The sequence below is a fragment of the Motacilla alba genome, chromosome 15 (assembly GCF_015832195.1).
Source record: "Motacilla alba alba isolate MOTALB_02 chromosome 15, Motacilla_alba_V1.0_pri, whole genome shotgun sequence".
In the NCBI taxonomy this organism is placed as follows: domain Eukaryota; kingdom Metazoa; phylum Chordata; class Aves; order Passeriformes; family Motacillidae; genus Motacilla; species Motacilla alba.
Window position 1 is genome coordinate 6,242,054 of NC_052030.1, and position 25,623 is coordinate 6,267,676.

At 51.4% G+C, this 25,623-nt stretch overlaps 2 protein-coding genes across 6 annotated transcripts in view; both read left to right on the top strand.

Moving 5' to 3' along the window:
- SEPTIN5 (septin 5) overlaps positions 1-20,742 on the top strand; it is a 42,837-nt gene extending 22,095 nt beyond the window's left edge. For 2 of the 5 annotated variants that reach the window (XM_038151875.1, XM_038151876.1), the window contains 10 exons: positions 10,067-10,163; positions 10,668-10,754; positions 11,299-11,422; positions 11,527-11,661; positions 12,321-12,438; positions 12,756-12,857; positions 13,755-13,851; positions 15,079-15,214; positions 16,757-16,859; positions 17,176-20,742. In XM_038151875.1, coding sequence (XP_038007803.1) covers positions 10,067-10,163; positions 10,668-10,754; positions 11,299-11,422; positions 11,527-11,661; positions 12,321-12,438; positions 12,756-12,857; positions 13,755-13,851; positions 15,079-15,214; positions 16,757-16,859; positions 17,176-17,232 — 1,056 coding nt within the window. In that variant the 3' untranslated portion in view covers positions 17,233-20,742. Of the gene's footprint in view, positions 1-5,134; positions 5,159-5,202; positions 5,732-10,066; positions 10,164-10,667; positions 10,755-11,298; positions 11,423-11,526; positions 11,662-12,320; positions 12,439-12,755; positions 12,858-13,754; positions 13,852-15,078; positions 15,215-16,756; positions 16,860-17,175 lie in introns of those variants that run through there. The other 3 variants (XM_038151877.1, XM_038151873.1, XM_038151874.1) reach the window with 3 other exon arrangements.
- Positions 20,743-20,874: 132 nt separating this feature from the next.
- GP1BB (glycoprotein Ib platelet subunit beta) lies at positions 20,875-24,792 on the top strand. The gene is made up of 2 exons (XM_038151882.1): positions 20,875-22,476; positions 23,170-24,792. Exon 2 carries the CDS (start codon positions 23,332-23,334, stop codon positions 23,941-23,943), a length of 612 nt encoding a protein of 203 aa, XP_038007810.1. The 5' UTR covers positions 20,875-22,476; positions 23,170-23,331; the 3' UTR covers positions 23,944-24,792.
- Positions 24,793-25,623: the final 831 nt, after the last annotated feature.

The following is a 25,623-nucleotide window of genomic DNA, read 5'->3' on the forward strand; positions in this document are numbered from 1 at the left end:
GTGGAAGATAGAGGTTGGGAATTCTCCCAAGACAGTTGGCTTTCATTCTCCCAATAAGTTTTTGGGAGCCTGCTGAGAGGACAGTAGGGTTAAGAAAGATCTCCTTGCAGACCTGGGAGTATCCGTGAGATGGGAGAGCTGGTAATGAATCAGGAATCTGCTTGAGTGGAGCACTTTTGTTGTCCACTACCTTGCTGTCCATGGTCTGTGCTCAGTGTGCTGTTTGCAGGTGTGGTGCCCCAGCCTGGACTGTTTTCCCCTGTGATGCCCTTGGATTAGCTCCTGCTGGATCAGGTGCAGGTGTCTCACAATGCTCCTCTTCAGGATTCAGCCTCTTTGGTAGACAGGCCTGATCCTGCATCCCTTACTCACGTGAGCAGTCGTCTCTATTTCAAAGGGACTACTCGGTGAGTAAGGATCGCAGGATTGGGACCACTACCTGTAACTTAAACTGCACCTTCTGTAGGATCCTGTCCCCAACCTTTTCCTATTCATGTATGTTAACATGCACCAAGAACTTCCAAAACTGATGTTCTTGTCATTTGGATGGAGAACCTGAGAGCTGGAAGAAGCAGAGTCTTTCCCTTGCAGAGGATAAATCACCATTGTTTTCCATTCTCTTCCGCCAAACCGCTCTCAGCCCAGCCAGCTTCTGTGCCCCAGAGGAATATGTACCTGTTTGTCTCCCAAACACTGTTGTTCCTGGCTTCCCAGGGCTGGCAGGGCTTTGCTCTTCCTCTCCCTGGTTTTCCCAGCTGTAGCTTTGAGATGAGAGGCCGGGCATCTATTTAAGTCTGATCTGTGCTGCAGAGCTGGAGGATGAATCGGAGGGAGAGATGAGCAGCAGCAGTGCCGAGACTGCTGCAGACCTTCTTGCACCACCTGGTTTCTCCTCTTAACAGGCTAAATTTGGAAGCCTCTGTCCTGTGCTAAGGAATACGTTCGAAATCGGAGGAAGCAGCGAGGGTGGCAGATTTGACCTGTACGTTGATTTCCGTGTGGCCCTGGCCAGGGAAGCCGCCGGGGCGCTCCCCGCTCGGACACGGCCCTTGCGTGCGCCGGCTTCTCCCTCGCGCGGAGCGCTCCGGTACCGCACCGCGGGCAGCGACCGACGGGCTGCCCGAAGAGATCCGGAAAGCGACCAGGGGCCGCTGGAAGAGATCCAGCCAGCTCCACGTCTGCCCAGTTTGTTATATCGTGCAGATTATCCTAAATGAGGAGCTGGGTGTGAGAAGGTCTGTGAACTCGCTCCAGAGCAAGTCACGAGTTTAAACAAGCAGGAGGCAAATTACGATCGTCTCTCCTTTTTAAGAGCTGGAAGTGGAGGCATGGCATGAGTCACACAGTGCTTCTTGGGAAGCACGAGGCACTTCAAGAGGAAGCAGGGAGCATAAATACCTTTGAAATAGAATTTGATACATTTCTGGAGGGATTACGTGCCAAAATAGCAGTGATCCTTGAGCGGAAATGAAAAGTTTGACCTGTGGGATAGGTAAAAATAAAATATGAGATCTGGCTGCTGTGCGGATTATGCTTGAGGCACTGAATGTACAGAGGATTAATCCTGTGCTTTGGGATTTATGTGTTTCTTGTCTGGTATCTTGCTTTTTCCTGATCATCACAGAATGAAGCCTGGCTAAAGAGTCAGGGCTCTGATGCTCCCAGAAGCCACTTAGATGGTGCCTTGCTTGCAAGTTTGAGGTTAAATTATTCATCAGAGTTGAGATCAGCAAGGCTTTTTCCCTTGGATCAGGTCAGCAGGAGCCTCAGGGTGAGTGTGCAGCTCTGCTGGTGATGGAGCAGCAGAGTTCAGACCTTGCAATACCCGTGAGATTCATCTGTCTGAAGTCAGCACAGATGTTCATTATAGTGGGAGAGGAGTCAGCAGGAGAAGAAGGTGGTAACTGAGCCCTGGAGGTACCCAGCTCTGCACCTTCATGGAGAATATTGGCTGTTCCTCATCCTCCATTGCCCTGGTCCAAGCTGGGAATGGGTTGCTGTCTGCTGCTGCTCCTGTTCAGCTTGAGCAAACAGCTTCTCTGGAACTGCTCTTCCCTTCGTCCTACAAAACAGCCAGAAAGAAAATTTCCCTTCTGTGGGGAATACTGAAAATAGCTTAGTTGCTTCAGAGGAAGAAACATAAATCTGTTATTACGTGATTGTGCTGACCCTGCCAAGCCATGGATATGCAGTTTCACCACTCTTCCATGCAGGCCAGGCTGGCTGGGTGCATCCCTAGTGGGACCCTGTTGCCGGGCTCTGTGCTGCTCAATAGTGTCTGGATCAGGATGAAGATTTTTCTTTCCATGACATGCTGCTGGTTGTTCACCAAGGATGGAGCCTGAGCACTGCAGTCCCTTAGCCACAGCACCTCTGCCAGGAAACAGCTCCCCTGCAGGCGGAGGACTTCTCTGCTGTCACAGTTTGACAAAGAGCTGGTCTGTGAGGTGGGAAGGACTTGGTGCACCCCAAGTCTGTGTTGCCCTTGCTGACTGTTTGTCAGGTTGTGTCTGGGCAGGTTGGGGTTGTCTGCTCTGACACTCAGAAACCTGGATCCTGCAGCCAGTTTGACCCCTGAGCTGCTGCTGCTGCGAGCACCTGCCTGGAGAGGAGCTTAGAGGTGCCAGTGGAAGAAAACACTTTGGATTTGCTCTAGGTCTTGGAAATGCCAAGTGTTTCCCTGCTGAGCTCTGCTGCACACTTCACGAGATGTCCTCTGTTTTTCTTCTTTTAAGGATGGTGTACATCAGATTTCTTGTTGGAGGAGCAGGCCAGGAATTACACTGGGCATTTTTCTAAGGGCTGTGTGGAAAGAGGATTGTGATCAGAAAGGATGGGGCAAAACAAGATTGGCTTGGTTGTCTTTGGGAAGTTTGGACACAGATCAGCCTGAGGCAACAGCTCTGGGTGTGTCATGCGGCACATCTGAGGGACACAAACAAGTCTGTCATTTATGGTTTGGTGACTGAGGATGCCAGATGAGCATCTTTCTTGTCTCTAGGAGGGACAGGAGAGGCTGAGACCAGTTGAATGTCCTTCAGCATTTAGGAAGCCATAGCATTGGCCACTCAGTCTTAAGATGATCTCTGTAGCCCAGACCTACTCTTCTGTTTCTTTTCCTGATCTGTTCTCTGAGTTGTCAGGCATGGCCTTCTGACTGGAATTCCTCCCTGGCTGCCACTCCTGAGAGCATGTGTGATGTGTGAGAGCTCAAGGCACTCGAGAGACAGTCGTTCCTTGTTCCTCTCTGCACTGTCAGCACAGATCCTGGGGCCATGATCAACACTGTGGTTTTGTTGCAACCAAATCGTTGTCGACTTCATCTGTGATCCCAACCCAAAAAAATGTTGTGATTTGGTGCAGTGGGCTCGTGGGGACACAGCATGTCTCCATGTGCCTTTGGAAGATGCTTGTGGTTGGTGGCCAAGTGGCCTGTGGTACTCAGACAAGAGTTTTCCAAGCCATGAGAATTCATGGGAGTTGGAGAGGGTTTGCTTGCAGCTATTGTGGTTTATTGTGTGGAAGGACTGGTGAAACCTCCTGTTATCTTAAGAGGGTTTGGATGCACCTTGGGTGTGCCACAAGCCATTGCTCTTGCTGCCCAGTGCAGGCAGCGTGGTGCCATCCCTGCTCCTCAGTTGTGTGCCAGTTCCAGACCCTGGTGGGAGAGTTCCCCAGTCCTGGAAAGCAAGGATTGGGTGAATCTAGGAAGAAGAAGAGGTGTCATGAGCATGGCCTGACCTACCACTGAGCAGGGAGACCAATGCAGAGCTGTCAGCTTCCTGGGGAATGGAGCAATGCAGCAGAGGGAGGGCAGAGCCGCCAAACAGGGACGTGTTCTGAGCAGTGGCAATTCCTGCCACACCTGGATCTCAGTCCAAGCCTTCTGCTTGACTGCTACACACAGAAACAACTGGGAGCAAAACTCAGTGGGTGTAATTAAGGATGCTGCTGGCAGAGTAGGGTGGTTTGGAGAAGGGTTTCATGCGTGTGGTATGACAGCTGTTGTATGGCAGGGGTTTTCCTGCTCTGGGAGTGTTTCCCAGTTCTCCTCCATTTATTTTTATCAGCCTTTAGGACCTTGTGTCTGTGACTTCTGACGTCACCCTCCATCAGCTTACAGGACAGCAGCATAGGTAAAACATTGGGGGTTTTTCCCCTCTTCTTTCATTTGCACACTCACAGCTGCTCCCAGACTTCAGGCCACTGGACCTTATAGTGACTCAGTACCTTATAACAGACCCTGGTGAGAGCCAGACTTGGGGTACATGGGTGGAGGCCCTGGGTTGTGACCCAAGGTGACCAGGGCAGGCCTTGTTGGCCTGATACTCTGTGGAGTCACTGCTGGAGTCCTGCAGATCCCAGAGAAGCAGCAGGAGCTCTGGCTGAGAGCAAGGCAGGAGTATGGCTGCAGCCTGTGTCCTTCCCATTGGTGAGCAGAAAGCTGCTCAGGAACCCGTGAGACAAGGGACAGGTTCCTCCAGCCCCACCAGTGCTGTCATCTCCTGTCACTTCATTATACATGCTGTGGTATTGTCACTTCATTATACATGCTGTGGTATTAACCCCCCCGGTTTCCAGAATGGTGTGATTATATGAAATTAGGAGCTTTTGTCTGTTTAATATAAATTCCTGTTCAGTTTCTATGGCTGCACAGAAAAGCTAGAAGGCATATTTTATAGAAAGGTTCAGAACCCAGACTTGAGATTTGAATAACTTTTGTGGTGGCCTGGGCTGTTGTTGGGTTGGGTTTATCTGGTTAATGAACACACAGATGCTTCCTTATTCTGAAACGTCTTCAGAACTTGAATGGTTGCTGTAAGATCCAGAATGCATCTGCTGCCATTCCAGTTGGATTCAGAGATGAGGCTGCAATAGAGCCTGGACTAGACAAGAGATGAGCCTGCACCACGTGAGGACAGATCCATGTCAACCAGGACTGCCATCTGGGGGTTATATTTGAACCCTGCTTTTGGGGGGCTTTGTGGACCCTTGAGACCTTCACCCACACAGCCAGAAGCAGCACTTTTTTGCTGAGAGCGGGTTTCCTCCAGCAAACCTTTGTCTCGGCTGCATCACGCGGGGTATGTAAGAAATCCTCCAGCTGAATAGGCCCATCTGTCACGCGGAGTCAGACTGATGGCAGGGACAGCATCCGGTACGTGCACAGCCTCTCCGCGGGACGCTGGCGGGGCGAGAGACATCGCCTCTGGCCTGCGGCCGCGGTGGCCTTTGTCCTGTCCTCGCTGGCAGGCTCCTCCCGCGGCACAGGCGGAGGCAGGAAATCCCGGGCAGCTGCCTGGGAGCCTCCTCGCCTTTCCTCGCCTCTCCCCGGCTCTCCTCCTCGCCTCGCCTCGGCACCGAGGCGAGCCGAGGCAGCCCCGCGTGTGTGTGCACGCGTAGGCGGGGGGGCTGCCGCATGGATTTAGCGAAGGCTGGGAGGGAACACATGGGTTGGGGTTTTTTCCCTTGGCCCGCCGTGGCTGTCCGTCCGTCCTGCCAGCCGCGGTTATGGATTCGATCATTATTCAGGAGCGGTTAGTGGAGCGGCTGCTGTCTCCCCGGACGCAGGCACAGCGAAGCCACCCGGGCAAGCTGAAGGTACAGGGTGTATTTATAGCACTGCGCGAGCCGGGGAGCAGCGGGGACAGGAGGGGGGAGGATGGTGCCCGAGAAGACGCGCGCAGCGCAAGATGAGACCTCTGAGGAGCAGAGGAGCGGGAAGACCCCGGTAAGGGAGGGACGGCGGGCACGGAGAGGAGGGGAGCAGCCCCGCGGGCGCGGTGGGCAGCTGGGAGATGCGCGGCGCTTTTGTGCGGTTATTCGGTGCAGCGATTCCCTGTGTGAATGGCGAGTGCGCGCATGGGGGTGCTCAGGGCAGGAGCCAGAGCTATGTATGCCCACACGCAGTCCGATTTGCGTTAATTAACGCTGTGTTAATGCTGTGCTTTGCTGGCCGCGTTCCTTCTCTTCAGCAAATGCTGGTGGCCGAGTGGTTTTGCCGATTCTCCTGTGCTCAGCCCCAGGCCCGAGGAGCAGATGTCCGTGGCAGATGCCTCAGGGGCTGTTTATGTTATGAATTTATGCAGCTTTCTGCAATGAAAGGAAGCAAATGGTCTGCCTCTCCTGCAGGGCTGGGCTGTGCTGGTCCGTGCAGACGCGGATGGTGCGGCCGTGCCTGGCCGGAGGAAGGGCTGCCTGGGAGGGAGCTGGATGGCTTGTGCTGAAGGCTGTGACACCGAGAGGGCCCCTTCCCCCTGAAGAGGCAGAGGCACCAGGGTCCTAGCACAGCTCCGTCATTTCGGGGGCTTGTTCCAAACCTTGACACGGATTATTCTTCAAATTTGCTGTGGTCCCATAATGTTTTGTTTTAGCCCTTTTGAATATACCCAGCAAGGCCTCTTTTATCCCCAGGCTGAATGAAGTAATGTTAAATCTGGGTTGGTTTAAACAGCACATCCACCAGAGAGGTGAGGAGGGAATTGGGAAGAACAGGAGTGATGGAGGCTGTACTCTGCCTTGGAGGTGCAGACAGCCCTGTGAAGACCTCAGTACCAGGATAGCTTCTCCTCTGTGCAACACATCCTGAGTGTTTCTACGCCCCCAAGGTGAACAGGGCTTGAGCCCATCCAGGGCTTTGTTGCTTGGCTTGAACTTCCAGGGAGAGCACTGGCTGCCAGGGGAGCCCTGGCCACCTCAGCCAGGTATTAGAGGATGTAAGGATGTGACATGTTGCTGTAATGTCTGCTGAACCAGGAAGCGTGCACCAAAGGAGAGTATGGGTGTGTTTTTCTTGGCCTGGGGTGCTTTGGTTTGTGACAGGGTCCCAAAGATTGGCCACAGCTCTTAGAGGCCTCTGTGGTGGTGTGTGGGGCACGTTCCCAGGCACATGGTTGCGGGATGCCAGCGGGAACAAAGGCAGCAGCATGGAGCAGGCAGTGGGAGAGGGGCTCCTTGTGCCAGAGTGCTGCTGGCTTGGCTGGCTGAGGCCCTTTCCTGACAGCTGGAGCTGGCAAGGGAAGCACAGTGCAGGAACCAGCTGTCCTGGCTTTTGTCAGCTTGATGGGACCTGGCTTGTGAGGGTCAAGAGCACAAGGCTGTGATGCATTTAGGAACTCCATCCAAGCCTCTCATCTAATTAATGGATTTTATCTTTTCATAACCCAGAAAGCCCCCTGTCTCTGTCAGTAGCCCTCCCAGGCCTCTCCACCCCATGCATGGTTGCTCTGCAGGTAGTACCTGGAGGTGGTGAGTGGTGTAGAGCTTTGAGGAAGGCACACACCAGGCTCGGGAGGCTACTTGGGCTCCTTAAGTGCCATGTTGATGTTGCCATGCTGGCAGACGTGGTACCTGCCTGTCATAGTGCCTGAATATGACTGGGATAGGAGCACACACTGAGTGTCTCGAAGTGAAGATGAAGAACCACAAGTCAAGGCTGGTGCAGAGACCATGCTGCTGTTCCTGAGAGAGGGCAGCTATAAGAAGAGGACCCCTCCTCACAACTTGCCTTGGGTCTCTTGGCTCTGCAGTGAGTCCATGGCTGGTCAGAGGGAGACATGGCTGGGGACAGGGTTTTTTCCCTCACAGGTCTGGCTGCCTCCCATAGTGAGGGAAGCTCTTCTCTTGGTATTGCACTCAGCACTGACCTTCCTTTCTGTAAGGGAAATGACTACATGAGTCATGGGTAAAGGGCAGTGTCCTGCATCAGCTGGGATTTGCTCATTTTGAATATCGTGATTCCGTGGAGCTATGGGGAGGCAGCCAGAGGTACAGCAAATCCATGCTCTCTTCATTGGGCTGAACAGAAATGAGAGATCAGGTTCAGCCAGTTACACCTGGCAGAAGTAAGTGGAGTTGCACCAGAGCACAGCTCCCCAGTGTCTCCATTGTCAGCCCTTAGTCATCTAGGTTAAAAACCAAGCAAAACAAGGGAAACACACCCCAAGCCTCAGCCATGGTTTCATTAGCACATTACTAGTGCAATTTCACACATCAGGTCACTGGAGAGAGCAAGTGATCGTTATCTTTCCAAAGTCTGGTAAAGATCAAGGCAGGAGAAGCACAAAAGGGAAGTATGTTGTATATTTGTGGTGCTTGCTGGGAAACACTGGACCTTTTACTGTGAGGAGCTGGCTGTTACGTGCCCACTTTGGCTGTGCTCATGGATGTGTTTTACCAGGAAGTGAAGCAGCTGGGAGACAGCTCTGGTACTGAGACAGAGGCTGGAAGCAGTCTCTTTTTCCTTGCTTTTGTGACCTTGCCATTATCACGTTTCTCACTCTGCTTTGCACACCACGTTTGCCCTTTACTGAGCCCTCGGGGTGACAGTTTGTGGCATTGCTTTGCTGCATGCAGGCATTGCTTTGCTGCATGCAGCTCGTCAGAGCTGCCATCACTCATCACCCGGGGTCTCGCTGCCTCTCGCTGCACTGCTGCTCGGGATGTCACTGCCTTTTAGATCAGCCATTACAGCTGCCAGTGGAGCACTTTGGGCACTCTCTAATTCTCCCCATTTCTCTAATTTAGTTTCCTCTGTCCTTTCTTGCCTTTCTGGACTGTGGGGTGGTGAAACAACATTGCTTCAGCTATGGGAGGTGAGGGAGATCAGAACCCACAATCACTCAGGGCTAAAATGACCAGTTTTCAGATCCAAACCAAACTTCAACTGCTGGAAGGTAGTGACAGTGCTAAAGGACAGGGTCCTTGGGCCGTGATGGCCGTCAGCCACATCTGTTCCATCTCAGTGGGCAGCTCCAGAGCAGCCATAAATTGGGAGGAGAAAACTCTGTCTTCCCTGCTCAGTGTCCCCAGTGGAACTTTGCAGTCTGTCAGACTGAGGATGCCCAGAGATTCTCACACAGGTGGATATGCAGCTGTGGAGAGCTGCTCGGGAGTGATGTTGCCCACCTGTGGAAATAGGTGCAAGTCAGCATTGCCCAAAGCTCGGCACCCTGGATCATATTTTATATTTCTTTGAGTGTGTGGGCCAGGAATGGAGATAAACTTACGAACTGAAGTGTTCCCTGCTGTGCCTGGAGAATGGGTGAGGACAGTCATGTGTTTGAAGGCATCCATGGAATAGGAGCTAGGGCCAGTTTTGAGGAACTCCTGGCTCTGTGGATGTGTCTGTGGTGTGAATCCCAGTGGTATGATTATATTCAGTGATGTTGAAATGCAGAGTCTATCATGTCTGTAGCTCAGGCATTTGTGAATGGCTTAGTGTGCTTGTACAGAGCATGTGCCATGTTTGTGAGGTGCCTGTGGTTTTTGTGCTGTGAGGGAGCTCTCAGTGACAAGGGGCTCTGTCTGGGGGCTGGTTGGGTGGTAGGTAACGCTCCAGTAATACTAAAAGTAATACCCTCATCAAAATCATCTTAGTTCTGTTATCAATATTTCCACATCCTTCCACTTCCCATGCTCCTTGAACTTTGGTCTCTTCAGAAATAACACAAGAGATTACTCAGGATTTCCTCTTATTCAGCCAGGAGTGGCTGTGACACAGCAAGAAATAATCCCCTCTGAGGTCAAGCAGAAGCTGAGCCACTGTACCTTCCTCTAGACACGGCTCAGGACTGTGCAAGCCCCGGGGTGCTAATTACAGAGCTCTCCATCATGTAGCACATGTGCCTCTGGAGGGAGGGATGTAGAAATGACCTGAGGAGAGGTGGCATTTGGTGACCCTGCTGTGAAGGGAGCCTGTGACTGTGCAGATGAAGCAGAGTTAGGAAGGCTGTCTGTCAGCAGCCTGGATGTGTTCTTTGGTGGGAATGGTGAGATGTGCTTTTTCCCTTGTGCTCTCTGTGCTGGGAAGCTGCCGGGAGAGCAGCCAAGCAGGGCTGTGGCTGGGACATGTCCCTTTGTGCCCACCTTTGCGTTGGGCCAAGGTCCTAAGCCCAGAGGAGGTGTGTGCCTTGCTCTGCACTGCTTCCAGGACAGGGACCAGCCTCTTCTGCAGCCCTTGGCTCTGCCCCAGGGGCTTCTTGAGTCCCACTCCCTGTCACTGTGTGAGGCTCAAGCAGAAGGGGTGGCACACTCTGACCTGCTGCCATCCACCTCTGCCCCACAGGACCATGAGAAGCAGTACGTGGGCTTTGCCACTCTGCCCAACCAGGTGCACCGGAAATCCGTGAAGAAGGGTTTCGACTTCACCCTGATGGTTGCAGGTGAGACTGCCCGTGGATGGAGGTGGCTGGGCCACACGGTGGGTATGTGGAGGGAACCAGCTCTCCTCACTCCCATAGCGCCTGGATCATCCCCGCACTCTGTTCTGGTCCTTGTCTCAGGCCTTGCTTTGCTCCCCAGCCTGTGGCAGTTCTCCCAGGAGGAATAGGCCCCTCCTGATCCCTCATAACCCGCTCGAGCAAGCTTTATCTCCAGCAGTGACTGTTCTGGGTAGTGAAGGCAGGGCTGAACAGGGACCGAGGGAAAGGAAAGAGAGGAAGAATGGGGAGCTGAGAGATCACATTTTCACAAGGATTGAGACATCTTGCAGCAAAAGTCTTTCCACTGCTGGAAAAATGTAGTGCCAATAAACAGCTCCTGACAGCTTGTCTCTCTTGCTTCCTCTGGCTGAGGACTCAAAGCCTTGTTCAAAGTTTCATTTGTAAGTCAATTAGTGGGTCATGTTGCTCGCTTATTCCTCCTCCCCTTTGCACCCTGTCAATTAGGAGAATCGGGTCTGGGCAAATCCACGCTGGTGAATAGCCTGTTCCTGACAGACCTCTACAAAGACAGAAAGCTCCTCAATGCAGAGGGTAAGTTGGGGGCAAAGCAGGGTGAATGGGACTGTCCTAAGGACTAGCACTTTTGTTCCTTTCTTCAGCAGCAGCTACAAGCTTGGCTGGATCCCAGCCCTCTTGTTTGGCTCTGCTCTCCTTTGTGCCTGCTAAGGCACTAGAATTGAGCAGAAAGGGTTTGGCTGTAGGGCTCTTCTGTCCTTTGAAGGGAAGATGAGGCTGCAGAGCAGCACTAGCCCTTTGGGATGAGACATTGAGATTTGTCTTTTGTTCTTGGATTCTGGAGTATGGCAGGGATTCCCATTCCCCAGTGACTGGACAAAATGTTCAGAACAGCTGGGCTACAGGCACTTCAGAGGTTTGTGTATCTTCTTGGAGTCTGTCTGCCTGCTCCTGGCCCCTGCAGTACCACCCCCTTGAGGCTCCTTAGAGCAGGATCTGGAGTTTTTGAAACCTGTGTTACTTTCTGTGTTCAGTGGTAAAAGGGAGCTGGCTTGTCATGGGTGTAGTGGGGAACCCCAGCATTACTGCCTGGCTTTAACTCACATGCTCCTGTTCAAAGAGAGGATCAACCAGACAGTGGAGATCATCAAGCACACGGTGGACATTGAGGAGAAGGGTGTCAAGCTGAAGCTGACCATAGTGGACACACCAGGCTTTGGAGATGCTGTTAACAACACTGAGTGGTGAGCAGGGCACTGCTGCCTTCCTTTTTGTCCTTGATCTCACAGTCATTAGGAGACAGGAGACACCACTGATGATTTTGTTTTGATTGAATTGCCCTTCCCAGCTGGAAGCCCATCACTGACTACATTGACCAGCAGTTTGAGCAGTATTTCCGTGATGAGAGTGGCCTGAACCGGAAGAACATCCAGGACAACCGAGTGCATTGCTGCCTCTACTTCATCTCTCCCTTCGGGCACGGGTGAGAGCCCACACTCCAGGCCTGGGGGGTGACTCAGTCCAGAGGGAAGACCCTTGTGCCCCAGGATTGCCCTGTAGCAGCTTGTACACTGCCAGGGCTGTTTGCACAGGAGAGGAGCTGTCTGTATATTCTCCCTCTGCTAAGCATCACAGCACTCCCTTCCCCTCACTGGCAGGACAGACTGCCTGTGAACAGACACAGCAGATCTCCCTCAGGCCTTACAGCCTGATTTGAAAATCAGGAGAAATAATGCCATGCAGACTTGTATGTTCCTATCTAGCTAAGCTGGACTGATGTGTAGGAAAGGGAGTTTTAAGCTGCCTTCAGTCCCTGCCCCTTGCTGGCTCATGTGTCAGCCTAGCCTGGAGCAGCTGAAGGGGCTGTGTTGGCTGCCTGTGGTACAGGACAGCTGGAGGGAGACCCCAGGCTGTGACTTGGGCAGTATTTGGCCTGCAAGGGAGCAAATACCGAGACACTCAGCAGCTAAAATTGGAGAGAGCTTTCCTGGAGGTACAGCCCTAGCTGAGGGCTGTCCCAGTGCTGCTGCAGGCTCTTGTGACAGTGCTGTCCTTTTCCCTTTGTGCTGGGTGGGTGAGAGAGGCTGGAGGAGGAGCTGCCCAGTGTGTCTTTGCTAACAGTGTTCCTCATCCCCGCTGCAGGCTGAGGCCTGTGGATGTTGAGTTCATGAAGGCTCTGCATGAGAAGGTCAACATTGTGCCCCTGATTGCCAAAGCTGACTGCCTGATCCCCTCTGAGATCCGGAAGCTGAAGGAGAGGGTGAGATGCTCTTTCTGTACAGAGTTATACCTGAAGTAGTGGCAGGGATGAGCTGAGGAGGAAGGGCTAGACATACATGTATTTATGTGTCTGTACAGCATGTTTGTGTGTATACACACACACGCACACACACATGCACACAGTATGCACATACAGCTGCAGCCGTGCTCTGCTCTCAGCAGGGAGGCTGACTGTAGAAGAAACATCAAATCCTTTTGCCATCTGTAGGCTATAGCAAACCATGATAGCACAAACAGAATAAACCCAGCATTTCTGTATTGTTCACTTTTACATCCTTTTGTCTTGCATGGACATAGATCCGGGAAGAGATCGACAAATTTGGCATTAAAGTGTATCAGTTTCCTGAGTGTGACTCTGATGAAGACGAGGAGTTCAAGCAGCAAGACAGAGAGCTGAAGGTAAGGAATCTGCTCAGCAGGGTCTGGGGAATCAGGCTCGTGGATATGTGGGTCAATCCAGAAGGAGCCAGAGCTGCCCTGCTTGTGCTGAAGGCCTGTGCTACTGCTATCCAGGGAACAGCCTTGGCTCATGGGGCAGATGGCCTGGAGAAGGTGCTGATGTCCTTGCTGGTGCCATGAAGTCAAGTGTGGCATGAACTCACAGCCCTTCTGCTCTCCCTCCAGGCAGTGTCAGTCTTTCCTCCATCTGCCCCAGCCTGTGTGTTTAAGATGAAAGCTGGGTTGCACAGCAGTTCTGAGCCCCTGTTTGTGGGTGATGCCATCAGCAAGGAGAAGAGATTTGTGAGTGATTAGGCACCACTGTGACACATTAGTTGCATTTGGGGACACAACATGATCATACAGGCATATCTGGAGGCCCCAGCAGCCCACTCCTCACTGCCTCCCAAGCCTGTGTGTGCATGCAGTACGGCCTTGTTTCTCCTGTCAGAGGGGGGCAATGGGCTTTGACTCCCTTCTGAGCAGAGGGGAGCGCAGTCTGTACATTCCTGCTCTTGGCATACATTGTCTCACTTGCTTGGTGTCCCAGCCTCTTTGCTCTGGCTTCCTTGTACAGCTTCCCCTTAGCGAAGGGATGCAGGCACCTGCAGAGACACAGCTTCCCTCAGGACAGCTGAGCTCAAGCTGGCACCTTGGCTGCCTGTAGATCCCAGCGCTTTAGGCTTTTCTCTGCAACTGGGTTGTGGCACCCTGCTCTGTGGCACATGTGGATGTCCCTGTGCCTCTCCTACCAGCACCTTCCTCCTGCTGTTCTGCTGTGCCTGAGCTTGGCTCCTGGAGAAGTGCTCCATGGGCAGCCCGGGGCTGAGCTGGGCTCAGCGGTGCCTCTCGTTCCAGGAGAGCGCTCCCTTTGCTGTCATCGGCAGCAACACCGTGGTGGAGGCGAAAGGCCAGCGGGTCCGTGGACGGCTCTACCCCTGGGGCATTGTGGAAGGTAAGCATGGAGCCTGGGAGCACTGGGAGGAGGGGCAAGGACAGACAGGCATTTCCAGCAGGGATGGCAGGGGAGAGCTGGGACTGTCTGTGTGCCACCTTTGGCACGTGGCAGGGGACAAGGTAGGGTAGAAACAGAGGCACTGGGACTGGCTCAGGAGGTCAATGTTACTGGGAGTATATCAGTAACCCTCCCATTGCAGACTGAGGAAGAGAGGCTCCAGTGTGAATGGATGAATGCCTAAGCTTTAATGTTCTCTAGGACATGGCTTCTTATTAAGCAGAGCAGGCTGGGCAGTGCCTGTTTATTTTCTGGAGTGAAGCTGTTGCTTTCAGCCAAACAATCAGAAACCCTCGTGTACTCCCATCTCTGCTGCTGCTCCTGTAAGTGCTGGAATTGCTGAGCTGGAGGCTGTGCACAGTATTTGTCTCCAACTTTCTTCCCTTCTAAAGAGAGAAATTTCATAAAGCCCTTCGGCAGAATAACCCTGGAATGGCTTTTGCTGATTTGCCCTTTCTGGTTTGTTGCTTCAAGACCTTGCAGGATTAGATCCCAAAAGCTTGTGTTTGCACTCCTGGGCTAGAGCTGGCTGCTTGAGCTGCTCAGCTGTTGGCTCTGCTCCCTCAATGGCTCCAGAGAGGGATGTGCCTGTTAGCATGCTGGCATTTGGCAGTAGGATCAACTTTGTGAACCCCTGTGCCTGATACAGCTGGTTTTCCCCAGCCCTGCAGAGAGGCAAATGGAGATCATCGCAGCAGCACAGTGCTTCCCACAGCACTGTCTGGAGCCAGGCTCCCCATGGCAACAGCATCTCTTTCAGCTCTCCATTGCCTGCTTTGCCCCTCAGGGGCTGATTCTGTCTACGGGGGCCTTTTGATAAGTCCTAAATTCTCACGAGACAAGCAATTTACCTCCAGCACCAGCTATGCTCACTGTAGTTATAACAGTGACATCCCATTACATGGGATCCTCTCTCAGGGCTCTGCTGTATGTGCTTAATTAATCCTTTTACACAGAAAAGGTCCAGGGAACAGTGCCTTCAGCAGCCTGGCCTCAGTGTTGAGAAGTGCAGAGCACCACTGAGGCCTGTGCCTGCACCTGACGATGAGGAAGGAGCCCTAGGGTGAGGTTTAAGTCTAGTCTGTGTGTCCAGGAGCTGAGAAAGGGCTCCCTGGAGAGGCCTGGTGAGATGTGATGTCCAAGCACTCCCCGTTGTTGCTTCCACAGTGGAAAACCAGGCACACTGCGACTTCGTGAAGCTGCGGAACATGCTGATCCGGACACACATGCACGACCTGAAGGACGTCACTTGTGATGTCCACTACGAGAACTACCGAGCTCAGTGCATCCAGCAAATGACCAGGTGGGTCCCCACCTCTGGTGGGAGGGGTCTGTCACCCTCTGTGGAAGGTCACCTCTGTCACCCTCACAGCAGCCCATTGGTCAGAAGGCCTTGGATCTGTTGGGGACTTGCTGGGCTGCAGCCTCCAGGAATGGCACTGGGAACTAAAATAGCAAACCCAAGCATGTTTCCCACAGCCTGAACCCAAAGCAGGAATGCTTCTGAGAATCCACATTCCTGACTGAGGATTCCTCATGCAGATATAAAGAAATAGGCTTGAAGGTTCTTTTGAAGAGCTGTTTCTAGCAGTGGATGAAATACATCCAGCCTAATAAAATGGGATAAACCATCTCTCTGGTGAGGGATTGCTGTGTGCATTGCTGAACAGGAATGTGTTCTGTGGTCTGCAGTTATGTCTAAATAATAGCATGACCCTTGGGATGCTGCTGTTTCTCAGACAACAGGGCCCAGGCAATTAGTGAGACAACACATCTTCAAAGATTTCTCTGCATTTTCTTCCCTTTGCATTTGATGCTCTGTGGTTTTAGTCAGAATGATCAGAAAACAGAAGAGAGAACACTCACAGGCTTCTCTACTTTTCCTTCTCCCTTCCATGACTGATAAACTGGTGAAAAAATTGTGTTTAAGTAGGTCTTGGCTCCTCTGTTGTGAACCATTCCCTTCACTTCCTGCCAGCCCTGGCTGGGTAGCTCTGTGCTGCCACGTTGCAGAGCAGAATGGCTGTGCTTCAGCAAGGAGCAGTCCTGCGTGTGTGCCAACGTGCAGGTTGGCACATTCTCCTGACACGCAGTGTATCCCTGTACTTTTGCATAGCAGGCAAGCCTGGTTTTTTCAGCAGCAAGTATATGGAGTCCCAAAATAACTATGTTAAATGCTAGAGCTGGGTGAACAGTGTCACAGCTGCTATTTAGTTAGGCTGTGTGTCTATTAAAAGAAGAGCACAGTGAAAAAGTGGTTGCTATGCCTAGAGAAAGCTTCAGCTTGGTACCGTTTCTCATGCCGTGATTAGTTCCTTGCCAGTGAACAAGTTTCATAAAACCAGCACAGGGCCAGTTCTAGGGAGCCGTTTTGGAAGGAGATCCTAAGCTCCAAGGCTGGAATTGTCTCAATAATGAGCCAGTGGTGACTCCAAGTGGTGAACACATGCAAGTGGCATCGTGAAGTTACAATTTCAGCCCAGACTCCTTTGGCTACTACCATTCCCTCCTCATGTACTGAGAGCTCCTGTCTTTTGAAAGGAAACCCTCTCCTTCCTGTGTCCCCTACCTGCAGTCATGGGCACCCCAGCCCTCAGAGCAATGCTCTGTGCTGTGCCTGTCTCATGCCTCCCACCTCCTGAACAGGAGGTCTCATTCTCCATCCAAGTGCATGCCACAGCTCTGGACTGAATTGCCCTATGGCCCCTCCACTTGGCTGGGTGTGTGATGCTGCATTGCTGGTGGCTCTACCATGGGGAGTGACAGTCATTGTGTGGTGACACGAAAGCCAGCCACCCTGGACCACGAGTGACTGCTCTTCCCCCCTCTCTCTCCATCTCTCTAGCAAGCTGACTCAGGACAACAGGATAGAAAGCCCCATTCCTATCCTGCCTCTCCCAACACCAGACACGGAGACGGAGAAGCTGATTAAGATGAAGGATGAGGAGGTGAGTACCATTTCTGCCTGTGCCTCCTGGATGTTGGAGCTGGAATCCCAAGAGCTTCTCCAGGGTTGCCCCATAGAGGCAGTCCTGAGCCTTCCCACTCCTGTGTCTCCCTGTGGGCTCCTGGGGTGGAGGACAGGGTTGAAAGCTGTGGCTTCCTCTGTCAGGGAAACATAGCTCCCTTGCACCCCAGACACAGGTGCCTTTGTGCTCAGGCAGGAGTTAATACTGCCTGAGGGATCCCCCTGTCAGCTCCAAGGGGCTGCCAAGACTGGATCCACTGGTCCCTTTCTGACTCTCTCTTCTGTGTCTCCTGCAGTTACGGCGGATGCAAGAGATGCTGCAGAAGATGCAGCAGCAGATGCAGGATCAGTGAGAGGCAGGTACCTGGAGGGCAGAGGGAATCCCCCGGTGACCACCTGAGACCTGGCAAGAGCTGTGAACATTTAGAAAAGGTTTCCTGTTGTATAGAGACTTGTGGGCAAGAGCTGCACCCACACCCTCTAATTTATTAGCAGCAGTGCTGGCTTTTCAACCAGCTGGATTGTGGAGGAGGCTGTTCACTTAACAGTTTACTGATGTGTATTTCTTTTTTAATAATTATTCTTTTGTTTCTTTTTTTTCCTTTTTTTTTTTTTTTTAAGAAACTAGCCTGGGACGTCTCTAAGGCATCCTTAAAAAAATAAGAAAAGAAAAAGATCCCCCTTTCCTATGTACTAATCTCTTGTTTGGGAATGCTCTGATATTTAAAGTCCTGGTTTCTCTGGTGTACAAACTTTATTATCTGTGTCAATGCACGTAAGTGTTTACTCCCAACTGAGGTGCTGTGCCCCTGTCCCTGTTCCCCTTGTCTGGGGCCAGCACAAGCATTGTAAAGGCAGCCATACCCTCCTGTGAGTTTGACCTGCGCTGCTTGGGCTTCTCAGCCCGAGGACAGTGCTGGCCCAGAGAACTGGGGCTGGGGGTTCCTCTGTGCACTGACCTGCTCAGGAGTCCTTATGATTGCCTGGTATCCTGTCCAGGTTTTTATGGATTTTTTGTTTAGTTGGTTGGTTTTGTTCTTCCTATCAAGAAAACTCCAGGATGTTTGCACTGAACAGCAAGAGACTGAGTGCCTCGAGGCTGGTTACAAGAAAACTGTTCTCAGTTACATCTTTCTGGCAGAGAGGTTGAATTGTTGACTATTGCCTGCAAGGAGGCGATGGGAGTGAGCACTTTCCCTGCCATGGTTTCCTCCCACAGCAGGCTGGAGGCATTGGTAGAGGAACCCTAGGCCCTGCAGTAGCTGGGTGAGGGTGTTTCATGGTTTAGCTCTGATCATCACCTGCAGTGTGTCTTCAGTGTCTGCTCTGAAAAGCACTGTGGCATCCAGAGCACTTGCCAAGACTGCTTTGGAGGGGGTAGAAACCCTAGGGCTGAAATCCAACCCAAAATGCAGACCTGTCCCCTACCAACAGGCTTTGCAGTTCCATGAGCACATAGCTGGCTCCAAGCTTCTGGGGGAAGGGGCAGTTCTTGTAGGCTTGTATCAGAGATCTGCAGGCAGGCTGTGTGGGCTGGTGTTGGGTTAGCCTGGCAGGTGCAGGACTGTCATTGAGTGGGGCTAAGCACAGCCCAGCAGGCTTGGCTCTTGCTCCCCTGCCTTTTCCCTGGGCACTCAGCCCTTCTCCCCCTCCTTATTCCTTGGCTCTTCCTGCCCTAGTGCTGGGAAGGCTGGTGGGTCTGCTGGGCAGAGATAAAAGCACTCTTTGGGCAGCAGCTCCTGTCCTGTTCTAGCTTCCTGCAGTATTTTTAACTTGAGTCCAGTCAGAGCAGAGCCCTGGAGTGTGATGTGCCTGACAGGGCAGGGCTTGCCAGCAACACTGCCACGCTTACAGGAGTCAGGGCTGTTGGAGGGAGAGACACTTGGCTCTTCCCTCTGACTCCAGGGAGTGCAGCCATGGGCTGGGCCCTTCTGCTCCTTGGCTGACTCCTCTGCCCCCTTTTCCCTTTTGTATCTGTTCCTCCATCTCTGGTTCTCCCCAGTAGATCTCCCTGGATAGGAAGCACAGTGTTGGCCAGGAATAGCCAGGCCCTAGATTCTGTTATTAGGCACTGCATTTGTCTGATTCCTCCCTGGGGCTTTAGAGTCTCTGCCAAGGTTTGTCCAGGTGGTGAGTAGGTTGGCTGGTTCCAGTTATTCACTGTACAGAGACTCTGCTTAGCCAGTGCTTGGGCTGTAGGGGCAGGGGAGAGACCCTGGCACCATGTGGAAGGACAAAATAAGGATGGAAGCCCTTTGACAGAACTGTGCAAGCTGGGCAAGACTAGTGTTCAACAATGTTCAGGGTTTTTTTTTTTTTTTTTTTTTTTCATGCTCCCTTATTTTGGGCTCATAAGTGGCAGTGCCATCCTAGGAAAGCAGAAGGATTCAGCTTGACTTCAGTAACATGAAGGACTGGGGCACCTGAGAGGACGTATAACCTTTCTTTGCATGATGTGCTTACTTGAGCAGTGGAGTAGCCTGAAACAGGAGCTTCCTCCAGGTTTTCCAGAAAGGTGGACAGCTGAGTTCTCAGCTTTGTCTGTGCTAACATAAAAGGAAACATCTTGAACTGACCTGTCCCCTCTTTTCTTACACTAATCTTGGTGAGGAGGATGTTCTGTTGCAAATGAGCCCTGTCCACCTGGAGATTTTCCTCTTTCAAACAGATTCATTCCTAGAAGATAAAGGAGACCTTTTCCCTTGAGCATGGACATAGAGCAGCTGACACCTTTCATGCTGGGCTGTGCACAGAGGTGCTGTGTGCTGGTGGAAGCGCAGGGTACACAGGGTTTCACAGGCAGGGCTGCTGAGGGTGGATCTGCTCATCCCTCCACGTGGGGAAGTCTCCATCAGCTCAGTGCACATGGCTCCTACATCAAGTCAAGGGTCACAAGCCTGTCCTCTACAGAGAGCTGAAGCCTTTGGCTGGGAAAGATGGTTCAAGTTGCATTTAGGAAAAACCACACAGGAGTGAGGCACCATGGATGGCTTCTACAGAGGGCTGGTGGTACCACTGAAATCATGTCTCTGTAGGATGTTCCCTGGCCTGAGTGCCACAATTTAGGTACTGCTTGGAAAGGGACTAGAGACTGATTTTGGGGGAGATCAGGGGTTCAGATTCTGGCCTGGAAGGTGGAATCTGTTTATTCAAGGAACGTGTTGTACTGTGGCATCAATTCTCACAGTAAGCGGAGAAGAGACTCCTGAACACAGGGAGCTTAGCCACGTGGCTCTGGCAGTGAGAAGTGTGGACAGGAAAGTAATTTAACACCTCCCCTCACGCAACCCTCCACAGCCTCACATACAATCCCTGCACCCCCTGGCACATTCCCATGCCCCTGCCAAGCTTTGCCCTGCTGAGTGAGTGGCTGCAGGGATGGTGTCCCACTCCACAGCTATCCCAGGCTGCAGCTGGGGCTGTTGGTACATCTTGGCTCCTGTGCCTGACAGGATGGATCCATGGCATGAACTCGTTGTGTGCCACTGCTGTGCTGGTCCTGACTGTGCAGTCCTTGCTGCCTCCTTGCATGCCTCCCCTCAAAGGAGGGGCTCCCACTCGTTGTGCTCTGCAATGGCATTCCCTGCTCTTCCTCACAAATTCTGCTGTGCTTTAATGCTGGCTTGCTCCTGCCATGCACCTTTCTCACCCCCTGCTCCATTCCTAGGCTCTATGTTTCCTGTCCATCTGTTGAGTTATTATAATTATATATTTTTTGTAAATTTCTGTTCGAACATTTTGTCATTGTGAACAAAGAAAATGAAACCTTTTAAACATATCCATTTTATTAAATGATTATTGTTATTATTATTAATGTTTACTACCTGAATTGATCAGTGAAATAAATACATTCAAAAATCCAACCTCTTTCTGTTTAATTTTCAGCCCCTTTGAGCAGCATTGGTGATACATTATGGGCAGGAGAGAGCAAAACTGACCCTGTTTCTCCTTTTATCTAATTCAGTCAGAGCAGGTTTCAGGCAGGTTTCCTGCATGGGATTTCTGGCCTGTTTATTGCAGAAGCTAGCAAGATGATCTTGAAGGTTCTTCTATATCCAAGCTTCCCCTGGGAGTGGTATCTAAATCATCAATGGTCAGCTGGGCAAGATCCAGCCCCAGGCAATCCAGGTTGTAAGTAGCCAGGAGATCATTGCCCAGCCCATGCTGCAAGCAGAGTCACAATGGGTCTGGCTCTAGATCAGCTCCATGCCACACCTGGCCTGAACACCTGCCTGTGAGTAAACATAGCACTGAACACATGAGACGAGGTAAGTTTGCTGAACAAACTTACCCTGCTGTAGTTGAGCTGCTCCCAAGTGGAAAGCAGACTCTGCAGGAAAAACTGGGTTGGTTTGTTAACCTAAGATATCTTTCCCACTCTGCCTGGCCACCCACCACAGTGAAACAACTGGAATTATCTGCTCCAATTTTGTAGAAATTTAAAGTTTAATTGTTTTCTTCAGAGCATAAAAAATTTCCCTTGGTTAGGGCCACGTTCTGCAATTTTTTGCACCCTCAATTCTCTTCACATGAGCACATTCAGGGCATTCATAATTTCTGGTCTCTAGGATGTCCACAGTACAATGTAACAGAGTTGAGTTCAATGAGACAACAGTTCCATAAAGTGATTCTGGTGGCCTTAGGCTAAGGAGTGTAGTGTATGCCTGGTCAGGCTGATGGCAGAGAAGTGTCTGTGAAGATGTGATGGCCATGAGAAGACATCATTCTGCCTTGAATGTAGTTTTGATCCTTGGACTTACCTGTTGAAGTATTTGTGTAATGCAACTTCTAAATAAAGCATGTGGTCAGTCTTTCTCAGTAACTGCACTTGTCAAGAGCTATGGGCTCACTTGGCTGCCTGAAGAGCAGCTCCTCAGAGCACTGCCTTTCCCAGTCTGTTGGCCTTCCTGTAAATCCAACTAGTTTTATTTTGATGTAGACAGTGAAATGCCAAGAGTTATATTTTACCCCTATAACAGTTATGAGAGGATGCAAGTATCTGAAGAGTCTTTCTCTGGATGGATGGACTGGAAGATCATGTCTATCAGCAGATCTTTCACTAATAAGTAGTAGATTTGTGCCACTGCTTCAAGGGAAACCTGATGGTTAACACCCAGAAAGTGCTGTGTCACCCCTCTGCCGAGTTTTCCTGATGAGATGGGAAACCAAAGGTCACAGTGCTGAGGGAGTATGGTACAAACCAGTAACATCACCTACCAGTCTGAAGTGCATTTTGAGTTACTGTGCTGTTGAGACTTCATAACATTTCTGTTGGGCTGAGCCTGTGGGCCCAGAATCACAGTTATCAGTACTGGCAGCATCTCCCAGCAAACGTGTTCTTGTGAGCAGTGTCAGCTCCTCTTTCTTGGAAGACTTGCTCAATGAAGCCTCAGCTTCCGGTGACATGCAGCAGACTTGCAGGAAGGCCTCAAGTGGGAGGTGTCCCTGGGATGAGCCTAACCCTTATCTTGCCAGCCAGCTGCAGGGGGATTATCCGGGAACAGAGCTATGCACACACTCTTGCACTGGCTGGACTGCCTTGAGACCGTTCTCTTGTGTTGTAAAGCCAGCAAGAAAGCAAGGATTGAACTACTCTGGTAAGTCAATAATGCTACCTTCTACTCTTTTTTAAAATTTTATTTAATTGATTGACAATTACAATTTGTCAAGCACAGAAAATGCTGCCTTGTTGCAGGCATGTGTAGTTGTTCTCCCGGAGAAGTTACAGCAGCTCCTGTTCAGCAGTGGCATGAGACTGTACCATAAAAAAAGCTCGTTGACTCATGTCTCCCAGCACAGGTGATTATTCACCTGCTGAAGCAGTGTCTAGCATGAAAAACTCCACTGGCCTCCATCCTCAGTGGTCAGCATCCTCTCTGCGGCCAAATACTGTTTATTACTTCTTTTCAAGGCTGGAAAGGCTATTTTTTACTCATGGTAACAGTAAATTTATTTCTGAATCTCCTCTTGCAGTTGGCATGAACGAAGCTTTGCTTACAGATGTAATCCAGAGCTATGATAAGGCATGAGGAAGTTCATATTCTAGTTTTTGATTCCTTGACAGAAATTTTCTTGGCTACCCTGATAATGCACCTTCAGTAATGCTGAAAACATAAGCAGCTCTTGTACAATTCTAAGGACTAGTGAGAATGTATTTGATGGCTGCAGCTAGGCCTTCCAGTACCATGTATTCATATCCCTCCTCAAGTCCAGGGTAGGAAGACCATGAAAATTCTTTCACCTATACTGAGAGACCAGAATTTGCTCTCTTTTAACTCTGTTCTTTGCAGAGCTCTCACGTCTCCAGTGGAGGATACCAAATTCACCTAACTTTAGAAACTCATCCTCAGAACAAAACAACAAAAGACCTTGGCTGTGGTGTCAGTCCTAGAGTGTGTGGTGTCTTGTCTCCACCTCATCCAGTCTCACCAGGGAAGTGTTTGCAGGTGAAAATGAACAGTGGAATCCTCTTGTCCCTCCTTGGCTTCCTCCCACTCGTGACACCCATATGCCCCGTGCCATGCAAGTGCACCACCACCATTACTGACTGCTCATTGAAAAACCTGACTGTAGAAAACCTGCCCACTGCGTTCCGTCCCTCGGCTGAAATCATCCACCTCGGTTCCAACAGGCTCACCTCTATTCCCAATGGGCTCTTTGACAACCTGAGGAGCCTCCAGGTAGTCTACCTGCAGGGCAACCCTTGGGAATGCACCTGTGACATCCTCTACTTGCGCTCCTGGCTCCAGTGGCAGCAGAACCGGAGCCTGTACAGGGATGTGAGGTGCAGCTCCCCGGAGCACCTGCAGGGCCGCATCATCGCCTACCTGACAGAAGATGAGATCGTCTCCACATGCCAGCATTGGTACTGCAGCCTGGCTCTGCTCTCTCAGCTCTCTCTCTTCATCCTCCTTTTCCTCCAGGGCATTTTGGTTATCCTCATCATTGTCTACCTGCAGAAATTTCGGAGAATGACCGCTGAAGTCCGGAGCACCACCCGAGAACTAGACCAGCAGGTAGACCCTTGGGTATCTTCTTCAATAAACCCCTCCAACAATGGTTAACATCACGAGACAGAAGACCCTCCTCCCTTTGGGGGACACTGTGCCGAAGTCCTGTAGTTTGTGATACCCAGAGGGGACAGTTTAGTACAGCATCTAATCCTGACTGCAGTCTGAAGCAGGACTTGAACTGATCAGACTTTTGCTGCGTTCCTAAAGAATCCATCTCATGATTTTTCAAAGCTTTAAATTCTTTAGCATGATCTTGACTGCTTGTCTGAGCTGGAAGTGGTTCAGTAGACCAAGGAAGTCATAAACTACAGCGACCAGAACTGACTCAAACAGCTCATAGGGGCTGCAGGGCTCAATCCCTCCCCTCCGACAGTATTCCAGCCATATTTTCCAGGATGTTTGTGGTTGTGCTGGGTCAGGTGAGGACAGAAGTGGGCAGCGAACTGTTTGAGTACTGAGCTAGAAGAATGGAGAAATACAGTTTCCTTCTGCTACCACAGACAGCATTAAGAGCTTTGGACTAGGGATTTAGTTTTCTCCTGCCTTGGTTTCCCAAGTAAAAGGGAAAGGAAATATCTTCTTGCTTGATGCATCTTTTCCAATGTTCTTCTGGGGAAGGGAGGGCATGTCTAAAAGCCCACTCATCTTACCTTATCTGCATTCCTTTTAGTCTACTTTAGTTTTAATACTGACTTAGTGAGTGAGACTGGAGAAATTTATGAGAAATTCATCCTGAAGACAAGAATTGTTTGACTGTGCCTGTATGGCACCTGGCACAAGAGATCTGGTCTTGAGAGGCTCAAACTACAAACCCCACTGATGTGCCTACTGCTGTTTATGGTGTCCCTTAATTATTTTTGAAATAAAGCAAAATTTAAATAAAATTATGCACGATGCAGTAAATGGCTTATTTTTCTGTTCTGCACGGGGAATCCTGCATACTGTTGTGCTCTCTGAGACTGTTCCTCACCTTCAGACTTTCTGCCAAGCAAAACAAATCCTGAGGGCAGGTGGAGAAATTACTAGAGTGCACCATAGGGTTAAACTTTGGCAGCTGCTGGCTTCTACCATAGGCCAGGAGAAACAGGGAGTTTCTTCTAAAGCCACTGCATGGCTGCTTGTTTTGTGATGCAGCTGGAAGGGGGAGGGCGTTTGGTGGGGCCAGCAGGCTGTGGCGTGACCAGCAGGTGAACGACCTGTGTCCTTCAGCCCCCAAACCCAAGTCACGGGGGTCCATTCCCCACTCAGCTCACACTGAGTGCAGCCCGGCCAGAAGAGCTCTGCCCAGGGGCTGCTGCTCCGCCACCAGCGGTGGGGACAGGGCAGCTGGTGGCAGGGGATGGGGCAGGCTGGGGCAGGCAGGGGAAGGTGATGGGTCATGGGACAGGTGAGGGCAGTAACAGAGCAGTGACGGGACAGGGGACACGAGAGGGCAGTGACTGAACAGGGACAGTGGTGGGACAGGGGACAGGGAGAGCAGAGACCGAACAGGAACAGTGGTGGGACAGGGGACAGGGAGAGCAGAGACCGAACAGGGACAGTGGTGGGACAGGGGACAGGGCTGGCAGGGAGGGACCCGGGGCGGTGGCAGAGCCCCGTGTCCGCCGAGCGCCCCCTAGCGGCCGGCTGGCTGCTGCCCCAGGCCGCTGAGGGAGCCCGTGACGGGGGACGGAGCTGAAGGAGCCGGCCCGGGCACTCCGGGGCTGCCTGAGGGGAAGAAGGGAGTCCTAG

Bases quoted from the DNA above. Each gene is read 5' to 3' on its own strand.
- GP1BB (XM_038151882.1), top strand. From the start codon at position 23,332: ATGAACAGTGGAATCCTCTTGTCCCTCCTTGGCTTCCTCCCACTCGTG.